The following is a 19254-nucleotide window of genomic DNA, read 5'->3' on the forward strand; positions in this document are numbered from 1 at the left end:
TCTTTTTTTTTTTTTACAAAAGCTAATACTGAGTGTGATAAATACTAGTTGCAGGAATTAACTTTATTGAATGTTTATGTTAATATTGAATACCAGTTATTTTGTCTGGTCTGGTATCATTTGGAATACAGTATTCCACATAACTGAATTTTCTGCATAACTGAAATTCATCATTCAATGGAAAATTTCCTGCCTCCTTGTACTGTGTTGAACACAATTTAACCCTTTCTTGATTACTGAAGTATCATTATGAATATCCATAATTGTACTGATACCCTAAAAATCTGTTAATATCAGTAACTGAACATACACCAAAAGGCCTTTATGCTATGTATTATTAAGGTTTTTGTTTGTTTGTATTTTTGCTTTTGTTCTGTCTCTTCATTGTCAGTCTGTCATTTCTTGTGTGTGTCCATGTACTTGCCCTGCCTGATATATACTGTGGATTACAAAGCAAGTAACCACATTTATTGGAAGTGGGTTCATGGTAAGGACCTGAGGGACTTTATTAATAATGAAATGCCTGAACTTGGTGATGGTAATAACCATTTTGACCGATTCTTTGCCTCAAGAGCTTCCTTCACTATTGCCAGACAAATAAAATATTCATATTGGTCTTCATAAGAGGATATCACTGCCAAAACTAAAATAATATTTAGAGTCAAAACAACTTATTATCATAAACTTTCCTATTTACAATAATGGCTCAAATAACAAAGAGGGTATATTCTATATAAACATTCAGTTGTCATAAATGCCATTACTAAAGGTAGAAATTATATATGTGAGAGAGGATTTAAAATGGATTCATATAAACACTTGGCTGCTTTAGGCAGCTTCTCTGCAGGGCCTTTCCAGATACTTTTTTCTACCAAAGCAACAAGGAAGAATTATCCTATTTCCTCACCCTTACTCAACATTCCATTAAAAAAACTTTTTTCCTTGGCTGGGTAGCAGTTGATTAGAGCATCATCCCAATATCCAAGGTTGTGGGTTTCATCCTGGTCAGGGCTCATAAAACAGTCAACCAATGAATGCATAAATAAGTGGAACAACAAATGGATCTCTCTCTCTCTCTCTCTCTCTCTCTCTCTCTCTCTCTCTCTCTCCCTCCCTCCCTCTCCCTCTATCCCCCCTCCCCCTCTCCCTCTCCCTCTCTCTCCCCCCTCTCCCTCTCTCTCTCTCTCTATCTCTCCCCCTTCCTCTCTGTCTAAAATTATTTTTAAAATAATTTTTTAAAATCCTCACCCAAAGATATATTCTATTGATTTTTAGAGAGAGAGGAACATTGATGTGAGAGGGAAACGTTGATCACTTGCATCCTGTATATAACCTGACCAAAGATCAAACCTGTAACCTTTTGGTGTGTGGGACAACGCTCCAACCAACTGAGCCACTTGGCCAGGGCAAGAAAATTATATATATATATATATATATATATATATGTATATATATATATATATATAGCTTTCTTAACCACTTAGAGGCTTTGCTACTCCTCATTGTATTGGAAAGATGTACAGTCTTTTAAAATCTAGATTGAGCTATTCATTCTTGCAAGACAACTAGTTCTATTTATGGTTAATAATGTGAGGAGAGGAAAATGCTTTAAATTTGAGTTTGCTCTAGTTCACTTGATCCCATACTTCATTTAGGAGCTTTTTCAAAAAAAGGCTCAACATCCTAGAGAGATGCTATACTTAATTACCAGAGATTCATTTAAAGTCAAACAACTGGTTGAGGTAGAGGTATGTAGTTGGACAAAGTCTTTTAATTTTTTCTTTCTCATTATTATTTAGATCATAGGATTCTTTAGTAAGCTAAAGAAAAAATCATAACATTTTATTATTTTTGTAGTTTTAGTCTTGAGATATAATTTGCATTTTCCTTAATTATATGGAAAATAACATTTTTCTATCGAGGAAGTTTATTAGTTTTCCAGAAAGATAGAATAAAGGTATTAATAAATTTGTCTGATCCTGTTGCATTTTAAATTTATTCAGCATTATTGCTTTCTAAATAATCAAAATTGGAAAGATTTTGCCAAGCTTATATAGAAGTGATTATATTTCTGGGTGTTTCATGTGACCCCTTTTTTTCTCATATTGGCTTTATTTCCTTTTTTTAAATATATTTTATTGATTTTTCACAGAGAGGAAGGGAGAGGGATAGAGAGCTAGAAACATCGATGAGAGAGAGACATCGACCAGCTGCCTCCTGCACACCCCCACCAGGGGATGTGCCCGCAACCAATGTACATGCCCTTGACCGGAATCGAACCTGGGACCTTCCAGTCCGCAGACCGACGCTCTATCCACTGAGCCAAACCGGTTTCGGCTTTATTTCCTTTTTTAAAAAAATATATTGATTTCAGAGAGGAAGAGAGAGATAGAAACATCAATGATGAGAGGGAATCATTGATTGGCTGCCTCCTGCACACTGGACTGAGCCCGCAACCCAGACATGTGCCCTTGACTGGAATCAAACCCAGGATCCTTGGGTCCCAGGCCGATTCTGTATCCACTGAACCAAACTGGCTAGGGCATTGGCTTTATTTCCTTATTTTTTATGTCATAGTTTATATTTTCAAAGAGGTTTTCATCTTTTTTAATAAGCAAAGATCTGTATAAAGATTGGGTATAAGAGGAAATGAACATTTGTCAAAAAAAATTCTTATTTATAAGAAAAGAAACCTTGTCTGGATTATATTATGACAAATGATGGAATGCTAGTCTTATCAAATAGATAAACTAAAATTAAAATATAAGAGCACATCTTTTCTAATACATCTTTTAGCAATTAAGCACTTCTGCACTGAGCAGAATTTAATATTTCTAAATATCATAATCAGTATATAAAAAAGCTATAAAATTGTCTATGCTCTTTAATCCTGTAGTCCTATTTGGGATTTAACATTTATTATCCCCATTTCACCCTTACCCACCCCCCAATAAAAGTAATTTACACAATGGTGTGTTCCATAGACTGCCTCTAATATTGGAAATTTGGAAAAAGCTCGTATGTCCAACAGTAGGGAGATGACTAACCAAACAGTAATATTAACACAGTGGTATATCATATAGCTAGTAAAATAAAATATTTGTAGATCATTGTTACTACATGGAAATATTTGTGAAATGTTAAATTTTAAAAACATACAAAATAATATGTGTGTAATGGTTACAATATATAAAAAGACATGTTAAAAGGAATTAGGAATTTCAAGTAATGAATGAAATTTTTATATGTTCTTAAGATTATTTAAATTCATAATACAATAATACAAAGTCTATACATTAGCTAGACAATATTTTGGAGTCACAGAGTTCTTCATAAGCCAGTGGTTATCAAATCAGGGATAATTTTGCACTCCTACTACCCAACCCCCGAGACTTTTTGGTTGTCATAGTTGAAGATGTAGTACTGGCACTTAATGGATAGAGGCCAGTGATACTGCTAAAAATATGCTACATTTTAATGATCCTATAATGCACATGATAGCCCTCCACCCCATGACAAAGAATTATCTTGTCTCAAATGTTAGTTGTGTGGCCATTATAAAACCCTGGCGGTAAGCCCGTATTTGCTAAGGGATCTAGCCTCAAATTTTGTCTGCTGCTGCCAATTTATTATGTGGATATTTTGAAAATTATGTAAAAATCAATAAAATCATATATCATATCCCATAATTGAGAGTATTTTATTGCATCATTTACTCCTAATTCAGGCCCGTATTTGATAGAACTTGTGACTATCAGTGTTAACATTTACCCTTTATGATTCCATCAGATAATTTTAAAATATTCTTTTTTTCCACTTAAAAATGTTTTTATTAAGATATAGTTGAAAAAAATTTTTAAAAGATATAATTGACATTAACACTGTAAATTTGAGGTGTGCAGTGTGTTGATTTGATACATTTATATATTGCAAATGTTTAGCTTCAGATCCAACTCAGCTGTCTTCACTCCATTATGATTTATGGCCTCCCTTAAGTTTGTTCACCATTTACCTTTTACCTTCCTTAGGAAATGAAGAAGTTACAGATAACATGCTTATATATTTTCTTTATTCATTTTTAGAGATATGATGTAATATATTTTAAAAAGTGAAGCACAGATAAATGGAAAATTATGCATAAAATTTCACTTATGTGAATTTATATGGACCCAAAAAACCTATGGTAAAAGTTTAATATAAGGCAAAGAAGTTATTATACATTCATCTTATTTTCTAACACCTATAACAAATTTTACTCTCTTATAATGAAAGGTTATGGGACTATTTCCTCCTCCTTTCCATTTCATATCGCATTTGCTCACAGTGAGGCATCAAATCAAAATTATCTTTATAGTTAGATGTCTAGAGTACAAATCTATTTTATTAGAGTGTGTAATGAACTTTAGGTATATTCAGAGTATTGAATATGCCCTAATTAATTTTATTTAATGGCTTTAGTTGTAGATATGGTTGTAGTAATCTCTAAATTGTCCTTAAGATTAGTATTAAAGTTTTGACAATTGAGTCATTATCTGTATTGTTTTTTTATTCTAGATCTTCTGGTAAACTATTTAATGGTTAACAAAACTGAAAACTATCTCAGCTGTTGGGGGATTACTTTGTCTTTAAATGGCCATATTTAAAGCTTTTTAAGAAATTAAAGTGACCTTTTGGAAAACTTGCAACAGATAAGTTTCTTTACTTAGTTACAGATTCCAGTCTTATTCATTAGGAAAATACTAGAAACCCAGTGCACAACACGGGTAGGGTCCCTAGCGTCTGCTAGCTGCCAGCCAGGGCCTCCTTTCGTTCCATGCTGCCCCCTGGTGGTCAGTACACATCTAACTCCTGGTTGGTCGAACTTCTGCCCCTGGGGACAATTTGCATATTAGCCTTTCATTATATAGGATTTCCTCAACATCTTTTGTGTCCTATGCATACTACCAGGAACCGGGTAGGGATCTAGAGATTGAAATTGAGTTCTTGTCCTCAAGGAAATCACTTACAGAGCTTAAGATTCTATTCTCACCCCTGGGAATAAATTATTAACTTTAATCAAAGGTTGGACTAGCTCCAGTTTTTTTAAATAAAAGACTTAATCTTTTATTTTTCAAGCTGTGTTTATTCAGAAGTCACCATGCACTTGCTCACTTTCATTAATTGCATGTTTATATGTTACTTGAGAATAGTGTGGAAAAACATAACATGAATTTTGTGAAGAATCAAATGTTAACTGACATGTTCAAAAATAAAGCTAGATGACAGAACAATACATGACTGGTAAGACTATAGTCATTGAAATGTCTGAGAATGCATTTTCATTTATCTATGGTAAGTCTACTCTGCCCAACTAAGAAGGATTTGAACCCTATTAATAGTGTTCACTATTTCTACTTACTGCAATTTGGCATAGTTTGAATCCCATCAGGGAAACTTTCATAAAATGAATATTTGAAATCCTTTTTTCTTCCAAAAGAAAGTTCTAATTACAAGGGGAAAGGGTTGTTGGGTATTTTTACATTAGGCAGAGAATACTGTATATTTCCAGAATGGAGTGAGCTTTAAGCAAGGGTTAAACTAGGTAATATATCCTTCTATAGTTAGAGCTTCATAATAGTGTGGCTTTTATAATATGCCTTAAACGCTTTTGAATTACATATCTCAAACGCTTATTCAAATATGAATAACATTTTAAATACCAAATTTTTTCAAAGCCCCAAGTAAATTTATATTATCTTCTATTTAGTAGTTATTTTGCCACCTTTCAATTACCAGAGTTCTGAACAATTGAATTTAAATCCTGGAGGTGCTTATGGCCAAAACTATGAGCTTCATCAATCTGGCAATATTAGATTCCCTTTTCCAATAATTAATAGTAACTGTCTCACTAAGAATGTGATATGTCATCCAGTTTTTCTTTTACAAATCCAAATGACACCGAAACTTGGAATTTTATTTTTTATGTAGTTGCTGTCTTCCTGCTTTCTAGTCAAATGCTAATTTAGAAATAAAATGGAAATTTCACATATGCTGTTCAGTATGGGATTTCTTTAAAATAAAGTACAAATGTTTTCCTTCTCTATTAAATTAGTCATAGATGAAAATGTGTAAGAGTACCTCAAGAGAAAATACTAGCATGTGATAGCTCATATTAGAACTTCTGGCAATGTTAAAATATTTTTTAACTTTTTCCATATTATATGCAAACATTTCATTATACTGCCAAATTAGCACTGTTTCAGGGGTCTTTATCAAGATAAATGTGATGTTTTACCCCAAAAACTGTGAATATGCAGGAATATATGAATATGGTGGTATTTTCTCTAGGTGGGCAATACGAAAATAAGTAAATACTTATTACCTTTTCATGTAATATTGCTTGGACTAGGAGAATGGCAAGTGATTAGTTTATTAAAATACTTAATTATAGTTAATGTGATTTCTGCTGTTATTACACATCTGAATTTAAAATATTTGCAACCTTCCTTTAGATATTGCTAGTGATTTTAAATGAGATATCTTTGTGTATGAATCAATTTGGCTTTTCTGAAAGTTGTTTGCATTTTATTTGAAAAGTATGGTATATTATTATTTAAACAAGTTACTTTCACCTAAATTTAACATTCAAACCACCTAAATTTATTAAAATGTGCAAAATATGTCCATGGTGGTGAGACAGTTGATAAATCTGGAATTTGTTTTCCTCTTTTTCTTCCTTTTAGGTGTCTAATGTCCCCAACATCAGTAGATTGCCAACTCCCTCTCTTTGCTACCGCAGCCAGCATTATGCTGGTGCTGTCATGCCCATTTCAGATTACTGCAGCAGAATGGAGTTGTTCTTTAGTTGTAAGGTAAGTTTCCCTTCCCACTCATTTCACACACATAGACTCAGTTTTTCATTTTACAGTATTGTGCAGTTTTGTGAACTTTTTTAAGTTTTTCCATATGGTTCCTTAGGTTATTAATTAATGTGTCACATTCAAAAACTTACAAAACTGCATAATATAATAAAGGACTTATCTTGTGACCATAGACCAACTCCTTTTTTATAGTAATTCCTATGAGGTTAGAAAACCTCCACTATTTGACATCTGGGACATCTTATGGAAAGGGAGCTGGCAATCTGCAGCTGCTGTGGACATTGGATGAGAAAGTATTGAAAGGTAAACTTCAAATTTAATCCATATTGTATGCCTTTGGTTCCATGGTTTATGCTTGAAATTCATACTGTATTCTATGTTAAACTCTATAATACATCCATTTAAAAATTATTTCCTCTTTTTTAAAGTGATTTTTTCAGTAGATGTTTGAATTATTAAATTCACAGAACACATTGGGATTATCTTAGAAAATATCTTTTATCCCTGAAAATAGAATTCTAATTTTGAGAACAATTTATTTATCCTCATTTATATACTTGTTTACAAAGAAAAGTCAGGGCTAAATTTATATACATTAAGCTTATTAAATATATTTTATTAGAGAAACAGTTATAGCTCTGTTCCACAAATGACCTTTTATTAATCCTTCTACCTACCATCTTTATCTTTGATTCTATATTGATTAGTGCCGACAACGATTGTAAGAGTCTTCTAATTTTTATTATATCCATATTCTGTCTTACATGTTTGAAAATAGGGGAACTTGCTGTTTTCCTTATTTTTTAATTCACTTTTAAACTTTAGTTCACTATAATTTTAAGTACTGTTGTAATTAAACAATACATTTGATATTTTAATTTTTGCATTACAGAGATACCTACCTGTAAATACAGGTACTTACAACAAGATAGTCTCTTTCTTCTTTAGGAATTGCCTTTGTATAGGCCAAGAAAAATAGCATTATATTATCTGCCTTTGTAAATCAAGTTGATCAGTCAGCAAAGCTATTGCCTGTATTTAGTTAATGACCTGACTTAAAGTTCTGGCAATATTTGTTCGATTTTAATATTAGACCCAAGTTAAGGTAAATTTTTACCATCTCTGACTAACTTAAAATTTTGTAACTTCTTCTCCTTACATTAGTCCCATTGTATACTGTGACACTCTGAAATCATCTCTTATTAGAAAGGGATATATTATTTTAATTCCATTTGGTTTTATTGACCAAAGATGATAAATGAAACAAGCAGTGTGAGTTTCTCTTTTACTACCAAGTAGTTAAACTACCTTACCTCAAATACCAATCCCAGAGCAGTGATTCTGAACTTTTTAAAACCTGTGTCACCCTTTTAATCAACCTAAAAACTAGGGACACACATACTCCATGGCAGGGTATAGGAATGTCCTTCGTCAAGGTCATATTGTATTCTTTATATGTCTCTTATAGTCAAAACATTTTATCAGTCTTTCTATGATTTGTGTTATGTAAGTAATAAACTTTTTGTTTGCTTTCCAAATACAGAATGGTTAAATACACATTTTCAAATGTAAATGAAATAGCATTCCATCACTATCCCAATTTGGGAATATGCAATGTAAAGAAAGGAAAGAAGGCAAAATATGTAGATAAAGTTAGAAGGCCATAGACATTCCCAAACAGGTCAGTGGGTAAGACAGAATTGTATTGAAGTTAGAAATCTATTCTCTGATTAATATTTACTGACTCCTTCCTGTGTACATCAGCTAGTTCAGAAGTTTATTTCTGGGTATTGGATTAATTAAAATTTAATAAACCAAAAGATGAAATCTTCCTAATATTTTAAAATTTTTCTTCTACAAAAATAAATGTTGCAATTTAGTAGAGACACAAACACAGATGACAAATGCCTTGCAATAACGACATCCAGTTGCACAGTCTTCCCTTCTTGTGCTTCACTTACCTAGTTCTTAGGTCCCATAATACTGGTAGTCTTTCTGCATTCCCCATCCCATCACCATCACATTAATCCAGACAGCAGACATACTACCCAAGTTAATTCTGATCTGCCATTCTGCCCCATCTGACCCCCAGTTAAAAGGAATTCAGCATGCTTGGTATTCCCTGGCCTTTTCACACTTTTCCAATTAATTATACCACAAAGAAGAGTATATTCTCTCCGCCTTCGTTCCTCATTTCTCTTTTCTTCCTGCTGTCTTTAACTTAGGAAAAGTTTACTTCTACTCTCACCATTTTATTTTTGAGCTAAATGATAGTTAAGTAGAAAAATAACATTGTTGACATGCCCTATTAAAGGGAAAAGTCTCCACCTTCCTATTCTTTTTTTTTTTTTTAATTTTCTTTTTTTTTTTTTTTTAAATAAAAACCTATCTCATTCCTCAAAGGATTTAGGGCAGCTGTCATTTGCCTTTTTTACCTTCCTCAGTTAGCTTTCCCTAGATGAAAGTTTTTTTCTGGTCAGTTTTATTGTTTATAATTTAACTAGAGGCCCAGTGCATGAATTTGTGCATGGGTGGGGCCTGCTGGCCTGGCCCCAGTTGGGGCAGATTGGAGCTGGGCCTGTTGGGAGGAGGAGATGGTGGGAAGTTGGCCAGCTGGCCTGCCCCGATTGAGGCCCAATCAGGGCTGGGCTGGCAGGCCCCACCCCCAATTGGGGTTGGGGTGACAATCAGGGGCCAGTGACCTGGGTGAGGGGCTATGAGTGGTTGGCCAGCTGGCCTGGCCCCTGATGGCGTGGGGGGGGGGGCGATCTGGGGTGGGGCCAGGCGGGGGGGAGGGGCTGCAGGAGGTTGGCGGGCCTGCCCCACCCCCTATTGGGGTAGTGGAGCGATCAGGGGTGGGACCAGCTGGGGGAGGGGCTGCAGGTCCATCAGGGTGGTGGGGGCCCATTGGGGGCATGGCCAGCTGGGGGGAGGGGCTGCAGGGGGTTGGCTGGCCAGCCCTGCCCCCTCTTGGGTTGGGAGTGTGTGATCAGGGGCAGGCCAGCTGGGGGGGCGGGGCTGGCCGGGGGGAAGGGAGGGGGCGTTTGGCCGGAGGCCCGCTCTTGATCAGGGTGGGAGAGTCCAGGGGCCGGCCGGCAGGAAGGAGCGGCCTCGAGGTTGGCTGGCCGGCCCCACCCCCTGATCAGGCCTGTTTGCTGGCCACAGTGGGTGTCATAGCGACTGGTTCTTACGGTCGTTACAGTCATTATGGTCGCTGGCTTTTTATATGAATAACTTGTTTTCATGAGTTAGAATAAGCACTTCATACTATTTCATAACATTCCTTTGGGGGGACTTTTGAGGTATAAATTATTGTTAACTTGGAAATATTTGACAAGAGGGAAGATATGTCTACATTAGCATATTATGAAATAAATTGATTTTTTTGAAAATATTTTCACAATGCTATGAGTTATCATGCCATCTAAGAAGACACAAGAATGAGTGAGCCTATTTATGTGCATGTGCACATAAAATCCCACATCTTCCTATTTTTAATAAACAATTCCCCTTTCAAGATTAAAAAAAAACACCTCAGTGGTAAAAATGTAGTATTTATTATTTTTATGTACATAAACATTCTATTGGTTTAAAATACAAAAATTTTTGAGAGTAGGAACTGTACACTTAATCTCTCAGGTTTATATGTGACTAAAATTTCCATGACTGAAATCCTGAAGGTTTTAGATACATATACAATTGGGAAATTTATGCACAGATTTAGAATACATTTTGCTCTAGGGAGTGGTAATTTTTCTGCCTTAATGTTCTACAAACGTGCAATTGGCTCAACAGTTACTATGGGATGAAATCTAATTCTTCACATGCTAAATATGATCCATATCATATATAGTAGTGTGTATTTTGTTATTTTAAAAAATAAAACAAGTGGGCTATATGGTATGTGAATTACATCTCAAAGCCATTACCCTCCACCACCCCCTACGCCTCCAAAAAAGAAAAGAAAATGCAATCTGTTATATAACAGTAAATGATGATGATGGCGGTGGTGATGTTGATAGGTGTACACTAACATTGTGGAGAATAGGGTATAAGCTACCTAGAGATATAACTTGAATAATTCTATGGGTACTACTAAAACATATCTTTATTAGAGGTTTTTATAACCTATGTCAGATTGAATTTACATGTTATAGTTTTTAAGAGATAGTGATGTAATTTTAAGAACTTGAACTTCAGCATCAGGCAGATGCGGATTCACCTTATAGGACTTTGAATCATTTATCATTTGTTAAGTGAGACTAAAGTGCACATACCTCAGAAGAGTTTTCATACAGCTAGAGTGCGTATGCATTGTCATGCTCACTCCATCCGTCCCCCCTTCCCATTCCCCCCATGTATGAATGAAATGCTTTTGAGTAATGCTTAGTAGCAAATGGAGGAGGTGTCAGTAATTATTAACTCAGTGTAGCATTGCAGTATTGAAAATGATGACAGTGTATCAAATAAGGTTTATTACAGGATACATCCTCCTTTCTGCAATCTTCTAGAAGAGATACTTATTTCATGGATATTGGTGTTTTGGTTTTTACTCAGAAAATAAGGGTTGACATTCATTTTTAGGTTAAATCTAAGGGATTTACTTTTAAAATTGTGTTTTTAGGGCAAATGGTATCATCGGAGGCAAGCTGTAAAAGAATTGCATAGTACATTGATACGTCTTTTAAATGAACTGCTGCCATGGGAACCAAAATTAATGAAAGCTTTTCAAAGAAACAGGTAACTCAAGCTTTATAATTTGTTTTACTTACTTTAGGGCTCTTAATTTAGGATTTATAGGAAGATGTCCTGGAATATTTAGTAGTTTTCTATTGATTTATAATTTAGCAGCTATTTTGAGTGCCTCCTATGTACAAGAGACTTCCCAAGCCCTGAAAAAATAATGTTAATAAAACCCTTTCTCTGTGCCTTACATTCTTTTTCTTTATTGTGGTAAAATGCACAAAATTTACCATCTTAACCAGGTTTAAGTGTGCAGTTCAGTGATTTAAATACATTCATAATGTTTTGTTACTATTATCCATCCATCTCAAGAACTGAAACTCTACTCTATACCTATTAACTTCGCATTTTCCCTGCTCCTTAGCCCTTGGTAACCACCATTCTATGTTTTGTCTCTATAATTTTGACTGCTATAAGTCCTTATATAATATACAATATTTGTCTTTTGTGACTTGCTTATAGAATAATGTTCTCAAGGTTCATTCATGTTGCAGCATATGTTAGAATTTTCATCCTTTTTAAGGCTGAATAATATTCCATTGTATGCATTTATCACATTTTCTTTAATGGACACTTAGGTAACAATTTTCATGTTTTTAGCTATTATGAATAATATTGTTATGCATATAGGTGTACAAATATCTGCTTTTAATTCTTTGTGTACATACCCTGAGCTGGGATTGCCAGATGATATGGTAATTCTACTTTCAATATTTTGAGGAATCACCATACTGTTTCCCACAATGACTGTACAATTTTACATTCCCTACAAACTGTGTACAATGGTTCCCTTTTCTTACCAACATCTGTTATTTTCTATTTTTTTATAGTAGCTATCTTAATGAGCATGAAGTGGGTGGTATATTGTAGTTTTGATTTGCATTTTTCTAATGATTAGTGTATTGAATATCTTTTCATGTGCTTATTGGTCATTTGTGTATCTTTGGAGAAATGTTTATTTAAGTTTTTTGGCAATTATAGAGTCAGTACTAGAGGCCCGGTGCACGAAATTCATGCATGGGGTGGTCCCTTGGTCCAGCCTGCACCCTCTCCAATCTGGGACTCCTTGGAGGATGTCTGACTGCTGGTTTAGGCCCGATCCCTGGGACATCCCTCTCATAATCCTGGACTGCTGGCTCCTAATCGCTCACCTGCCTGCCTGCCTGGTCGCCCCTAACTGCGCGCCCCCCCCCCCCCCCCCCCCCGCTGCCAGCCAGGTCTCCCCTCCCTGCTGGCCTTTTTACTCCTAACTGCCCACCACCACCGGCCTGGTCACCCCTTACTGCCCCCCCTGCCGGCCTGGTCACTCCCAACTGCCCCCTCCCACTGGCCTTGTCGCCCCTCACTGCTGTCCCTGCCAGCCTAATTGCCCCCAACTGCCCCCCCCCCCAGGCCTCGTTGCCCCTAACTGCCCCACCCCCCCGCTGACCTGGTCACCTCTTATTGCTCCCCTGCCAACCTGGTCACCCCCAACTGCCCCCCCCCTGCCAGCCTGGTTGCCTTTTATTGCCCCCCTGCCAACCTGGTCACCCCCAACTGCCCCCTCCCACTGGCCTTGTTGCCCCTCACTGCTGCTCCTGCCAGCCTAATTGCCCTCAACTGCCCCCCCCCACCGGCCTCGTTGCCCCTAACTGCCCCACCCCCCCACCGACCTGGTCACCTCTTATTGCCCCCCTGCCAACCTGGTCACCCCCAACTGCCCCCCCCCCTGCCGGCCTGGTTGCCTTTTATTGCCCCCTGCCAACGTGGTCACCCCCAACTGCCCCCTCTGCCACCCTGGTCACCCCTAACTGTCCCCCCTGCCTGCCTGGTCGCCTCCAACTGACCCCCCTGCTGGCCTGGTTGCCCCCAACTTCCCCTCCTGCTGGCCAGGTCGCCCCTCACAGCCCCCCTGCTGGCCTGGTCGCCCCACATAGCCTGCTGTTCAGTCATTTGGTTGCCCCTCACTAACACCCCTGCCGGCCTGGTTGCCCCACACAGCTTGCTGTTTAGTTGTTTGGTCGCCCCTCACTAACCCCCCTGCTGGCCTGGTTGCCCCACGCAGCCTGCTGTTCAGTCGTTTGGTTTTTCTTCACTAACCCCCTTGCCGGCTTGGTCACCTCATGTAGCCTGCTTGTTCAGTTGTTTTGTCATCCCTCACTAACCCCCCTGCCAGACTGGTCATAGGCAGCCATCTTGTGAGAGTGTGAGGGTTAATTTGCATATTACCTCTTTATTTTATGGGATTATATAGGATGTTTGTTTTTTTGTTGCTGAGTTTGAGGAATTCTATATATATTCTGGCTATTAATTCTTTATTGGATAATAAGTTTTATTAATATGTTCTCCCATTCTTGAGCTACCATTTACTTTGTCGATAGTGCCTTTAATGCACAAAACTTTTTAATTTTCATTAAGTCCAATTTGTCTTTTGTTGTTGTTACCTGTAGTTGTAGAGTTATGTTATAGCCAAGAAATCATTGCCAAATCCAGTGTCATGAAGCTTTTGCTCTGTGTTTCCTATTAAGAGACATTTAGGTCTTTGATCCATTTTGAGTAAACTTTTATACAGGGTTCTGGGAAAATGTCTCACTTCATTTTTGTATGTGAATGTCCACTTTTCCCAGCACCAGTCATTGAAAATATTGTTCTTTCCTCATTGAATGGTCTTGGCACCCTTGTAAAAAACTATGTGACCATATAGTAAAAGGGTTTATTTCTTGACGCTATTCTATTCCATTGGCCTATATGTCTGTATTTATGACAGTACTACACTGTTTTGATTACTATACCTTTGTAGTAAATTTTGAAATCAGAAAGTGTGACTACTCCAGCTTTGGTGGGGGTTTTTTGTTTGTTTTGGCTGGGTAGGGGGCGTCCAAGATTATTTTGGTTATTTGGGGTCCCTTGAGATTCCATATGAATTTTAAGATGGGTTTTTCTATTTCTGCAACAAACACCATTGGGATTTTGGTAGGGGTTGCGTGGAATCTGTAAATTATTTGGGGTAGTATTGACATCTTTATTTTTTTTAATTTTTTTAAATTGATATCAGAGAGGAAGGGAGAGGTAGAGAGAGATAGAAACATCAATGATGACAGAGAATCATTGATTGGCTACCTCTTGCATGCCCCCTACTGGGGATCGAGCTTGCAACCTGGGCATGTGCCTTTGACCAGAATCGAACCCAGGACCCTTCAGTCCGCAGACCAACGCTCTATCCACTAAGCCAAACCAGCTAGGGCTTGACATCTTTAAATATTAAGTCTTCCCACTACAAAGAAATAAAATTATAGGCCAATATCTCTGATGGGCATAGATGAAAAAATGCTCAACAAAATATTAGCAATCTGAATTCAGTAATACATTAAAAAGATCATACACTATGATCAAGTGGGATTTCTTCCTGGGATGCAAGTTTGATACAATATTCACAGATGAATTAACGTGATATACCAGATAAACAAAATGAAGGATAAAAAGTATATGTTCAGCCCAGCCAGCATGGCTCAGTGGATGAGCATCGACCTATGAACTAGGAGGTCATGGTTCGATTCCTGGACAGGGCACATTCCCGGGTTGCTGGTTGGATCCCTAGTAGGGGGTGTGCAAGAGGCAGCCAATCAATGATTCTCTCTCATCATTGATGTTTCTATCTCTCCCTCTCCCTTCCTCTCTGAAATCAATAAAAATATATTTAAAACAAACAAAAAAATCACAGCATGGTCTGTAAGATGGTACGATCCCCATTGAAAAAATTATATGATCATATCAATAGATGCTGAAAAAGCATTTTAGAAGATCCAGTACTAATTCTATATAATAAAAGGGTAATATGCAAATTGTCCCTTTGACCAGAGTTCGACCAGGGGGCGGGGCCAGTCCACCAACTGCCGGGGGGGTCTCCCATCGGCTGGCCCCACCCCTGATTGGCCCCACACACACTGATCAGGGGCCAGGCTGGCCAGACCCCACCTGTGCACGAATTGGTGCACCGGGCCTATAGTTTAGGATAAAATTTCTCGGCACAGTGAGAATAGAGGGAACATACCTCAACATAATACAGGCCATATATGACAAAAACCTACAGCCAACATCATACTTAATGGGGGAAAACTAAAAGTGTTTTCCTTAAGATCAGGAGCAAGACAGGGATGTTCACTTTCACTGCTCTTATTCAGTATAGCACTGGAAGTTCTAGCTAAAGCAGTCAGACAAGAAGAAGAAATAAAAGGCATCCAAATTGGAAAGGAAGAAGAAAAACTGTTGTTATATACCGATGGCTTGATACTGTTTATAGAGAACCCCAAAGATTCCACTAAAAAACTACTAGAACTGATAAATGAATTAAGTGAAGTAGTAGAATACAAAATAAATATTCAGAAATCAACTGCATTTTAATACACCAATAATGAACTAGCAGAAAGGCAAACTAAGAAAACAATCCCATTTATAATTGCATTAAAAAATATGTAGGAAAGTTTTTAATCAAGGAGGTAAAAGACCTATACTCAGAAAATTATAAGACAGTGAAGCACAAAATTGAATGGAAGCATATACTGTGCTCATGGATAGGAAGAATTAACATCATTAAAATGTCCATACTACTCAAAGTAATCTGTAGATTCATTGCAGTTTCTATCGAAATACTTACAGCCTATTTCACAGAATTAAAACAATCCAAAAATTTATTTATTTTTATTTTTGTGTGTGTGTGTGATTTTTACACTGCTGAGCCGTGTCCAGCCCTAAAAGCGTGGTTTCCATCTTTTCTTCTGAGTCTCACCTCCTGCATCTCTTTGATGCACTAAAAATGCTCTCTGTGGATCAGTGAAGAGGTCCAGACCCCCAGGCATAGAGCTATGACAAAATCAATGTGCGGTATGGACAGTTGAGGAGAACCTTAATATCTTAAACAAGTCCGCACTCCTCAGTCCCCCACTGCCAGTGGTGGAGACAGCTGGGGGGCGGGGGGTCATACCTGCTAATGGGCACATTCTTTTTTAGTGTCTGGAGGTTTAGCAAAACCAGCAGATGAAAACTACAGTCAACATCATAATTAGAAAACATGTAGATTCACAGATGATTTCTGACACTTTTTCTCCTCCTGTCCCTATGGTGAGTCTATTTTAAAAATACTGAACTCAGCACTTTGCTTAAGTCATGCTAAGACCTAATGTGCATTTTAATTTCTCTCTAAAAGCAACACTTAGCGACTTTTACTTGCTGACATCATCTGGTACCAAGAACAGTGAGAGTAATCCAAAAATTTATATGGAACCACAAAAGACCCTGAATAGCCACAGCAATCTTAAGAAAGAAGAATAAAATTGGATGTTATTACATTACCTGATATAAAACTATTGCTATAATAATCAAAACAGCATGGTACTGGCATAAAAACAGTCATATAGATTAATGGAACAGAATAGAGAGCTGAGAAATAAACCCAGGCCTATTATGGTTAGTAAATATAGGATGTCCTAAAAAAATGTATATACACATTTTGAAAAATTATAAAGGCAATGTTTATTAAAACACATTTCATTTTCAAAATTGAGCTATCAGCTGTTAAAGTGTGTATACATTTTGGGGGGACACCCTGTATTTGACAAAGGAGGCAAGAACATACAATGGGATAAAGACAGTCTATTCAATAAAGGGTGTTGGGAAAATTGGAAAAATACATGCAAAAAAAAAAAAAGAAATGAGACCACCTTTTACACCATATATAAAAATAAACTCAAAATGGATTAAAGACTTAAATGTAAGACTTGAAATCATAAAACTCCTAGAAGAAAACATAGGCAGTAAAATCTCTGACATTTCTCTTGGCAATATTTTTTTCTGATAAATCTTCTCATGCAAGGGAAACAAAAGAAAAATAAACAAATGGAACTACATATTTTGCACAGCAAAGGAAACCATCAACAAAACAAAAGGACAACCTACTATATGGAAGATATTCACCAGTATACATCCAATAATGGGTTAATATTTAAAATTTATAAATAACTCATACAACTCAACACACACACAAAGAAGATAAAGATAAAACAATCCAATTTAAAAATGGGCAGCTCTGGCCAACATGATTCAGTGGTTAGTGTCAGCCTGTATACGGAAGGGTCACAGGTTCAATTTTAGTCAAGGACACATGTACCTAGGTTGCAGGTTCCCATCTCCGGCCCCGGTCAGGGCACATGCAGGAGGCAACCAGTAGATGTGTCTCTCTCACATTGATGTTTTTCTCTCTCTCCCTCCTCCCTCCCACTTCCCCCCTTCTTTTCATTCTCTCTGAAAATCAATGGAAAAAATATCCTCAGGTGAGAATTTAAAAAAAAAAAAAAGTATTAAAAATAGGCAAAGTGGGCCCTGGCTGGGTGGCTCAGTTGGTTGGAGCATCGTCCCATACACCAAAAGGTTGCAGGTTCCATTCCTGCTCAGGGAACATACCTAGGTTCCAGGGTGCATACCTCCTGATCAGGGTGCATTCAGGAGGCAACCGATCAGTGTTGCTCTCTTCACAGCGATATTTTTCTCTCTCCCTCCCTCCCTTCCTATCTCTCTAAAATCAATAAAAACATATCCTTGGGTGAGGATTAAAAAAATAATTATTAAAGTACCAATTGCAACAGTATGGATGTACCTAGAAGGTACTATGCTAAGTGAAATAAGTCAGTCAGAGAAGGACAAATACCATATGATTTCACATATTTGTGGAATCTAAAGAACAAAATAAATAGAAATAGACTCATAGATAAAGATCAGATTGATGGTCACCAGAGGTGAGGGTGTTGGGGGTCTGGGTGAAAAAGGTGAAGGGTCTAAGAAGTACAAATTGGTAATCACAAAATAGTCATGGGAATGTAAAGTACAGCATAAGGAATCTATGTATATGAAAGCCTAAGTGACCATTACAACCGGTTGCTACGATGCACACTGACCACCAGGGGGCAGATGCTCAATGCAGGAGCTGCCCCCTGGTGGTCAGTGTGCTCCCACAGTGGGAGCACTGCTCAGCCAGAAGCCGGGCTCACGGCTGGTGAGTGCAGCTGCGGTGGTGGGAGCTTCTCCCACCTCCATGGCAGCACTACCAGGCGGCAGGTACAGCGGGGCCGGGATGAGCAGGAGTGGCGAGACGCCAGCCCTGGCTCAGGCTCCTCCCTGGCTGCTTGCCACTTCACGCACTGCTACATCCCCAAAGGGGTCTCAGATTGCGAGAAGGCGCAGGCCAGGCTGAGGGACCCACTGGTGCACGAATGTGTGCACCGGGCCTCTAGTATAGTGAATAATATTGCAGTAACTATGTATGGTGCCAGATAAGTACTTAAAATATTGGGAGGACTACTTTGTAAAGTATGATTGTCTAACCATTATTACTGTATAGCTGAAACTAATACTGTACAAAATAATATCGAATGTAAGCTGTAATTGAAAAAAAATTTAAAAATATATTATCTTCCAATACATGAATATGGTATGTTTCTATTTACCTATGTCTTCTTTTAATTTCCTTCTCCAATGTTTTTTTAGTTTTCATTGTACAAGTCTTTCACATTCTTGATTAATTCCTAAGTATTTTAATTTCCTTTTCACTTTGATCATTGTCAGTCTATAAAAATACAATTGATTCTTGTGTATTGACTTAATATCTTCCTACTTTGCTGAA

General features: G+C 37.5%; 1 protein-coding gene across 1 annotated transcript in view; it reads left to right on the forward strand.

Moving 5' to 3' along the window:
- The window catches only part of KIAA2026 (KIAA2026 ortholog), a 97925-nt gene that overhangs the window by 71666 nt on the left and 7005 nt on the right, over positions 1–19254 (forward strand). The window contains exon 7 of the mRNA XM_054727648.1: positions 11485–11600. Within this exon, the coding sequence (XP_054583623.1) occupies positions 11485–11600 (116 nt within the window). The remainder of the gene's footprint in view (positions 1–11484; positions 11601–19254) is intronic.

Source organism: Eptesicus fuscus, chromosome 15, assembly GCF_027574615.1.
Source record: "Eptesicus fuscus isolate TK198812 chromosome 15, DD_ASM_mEF_20220401, whole genome shotgun sequence".
Taxonomy (NCBI): domain Eukaryota; kingdom Metazoa; phylum Chordata; class Mammalia; order Chiroptera; family Vespertilionidae; genus Eptesicus; species Eptesicus fuscus.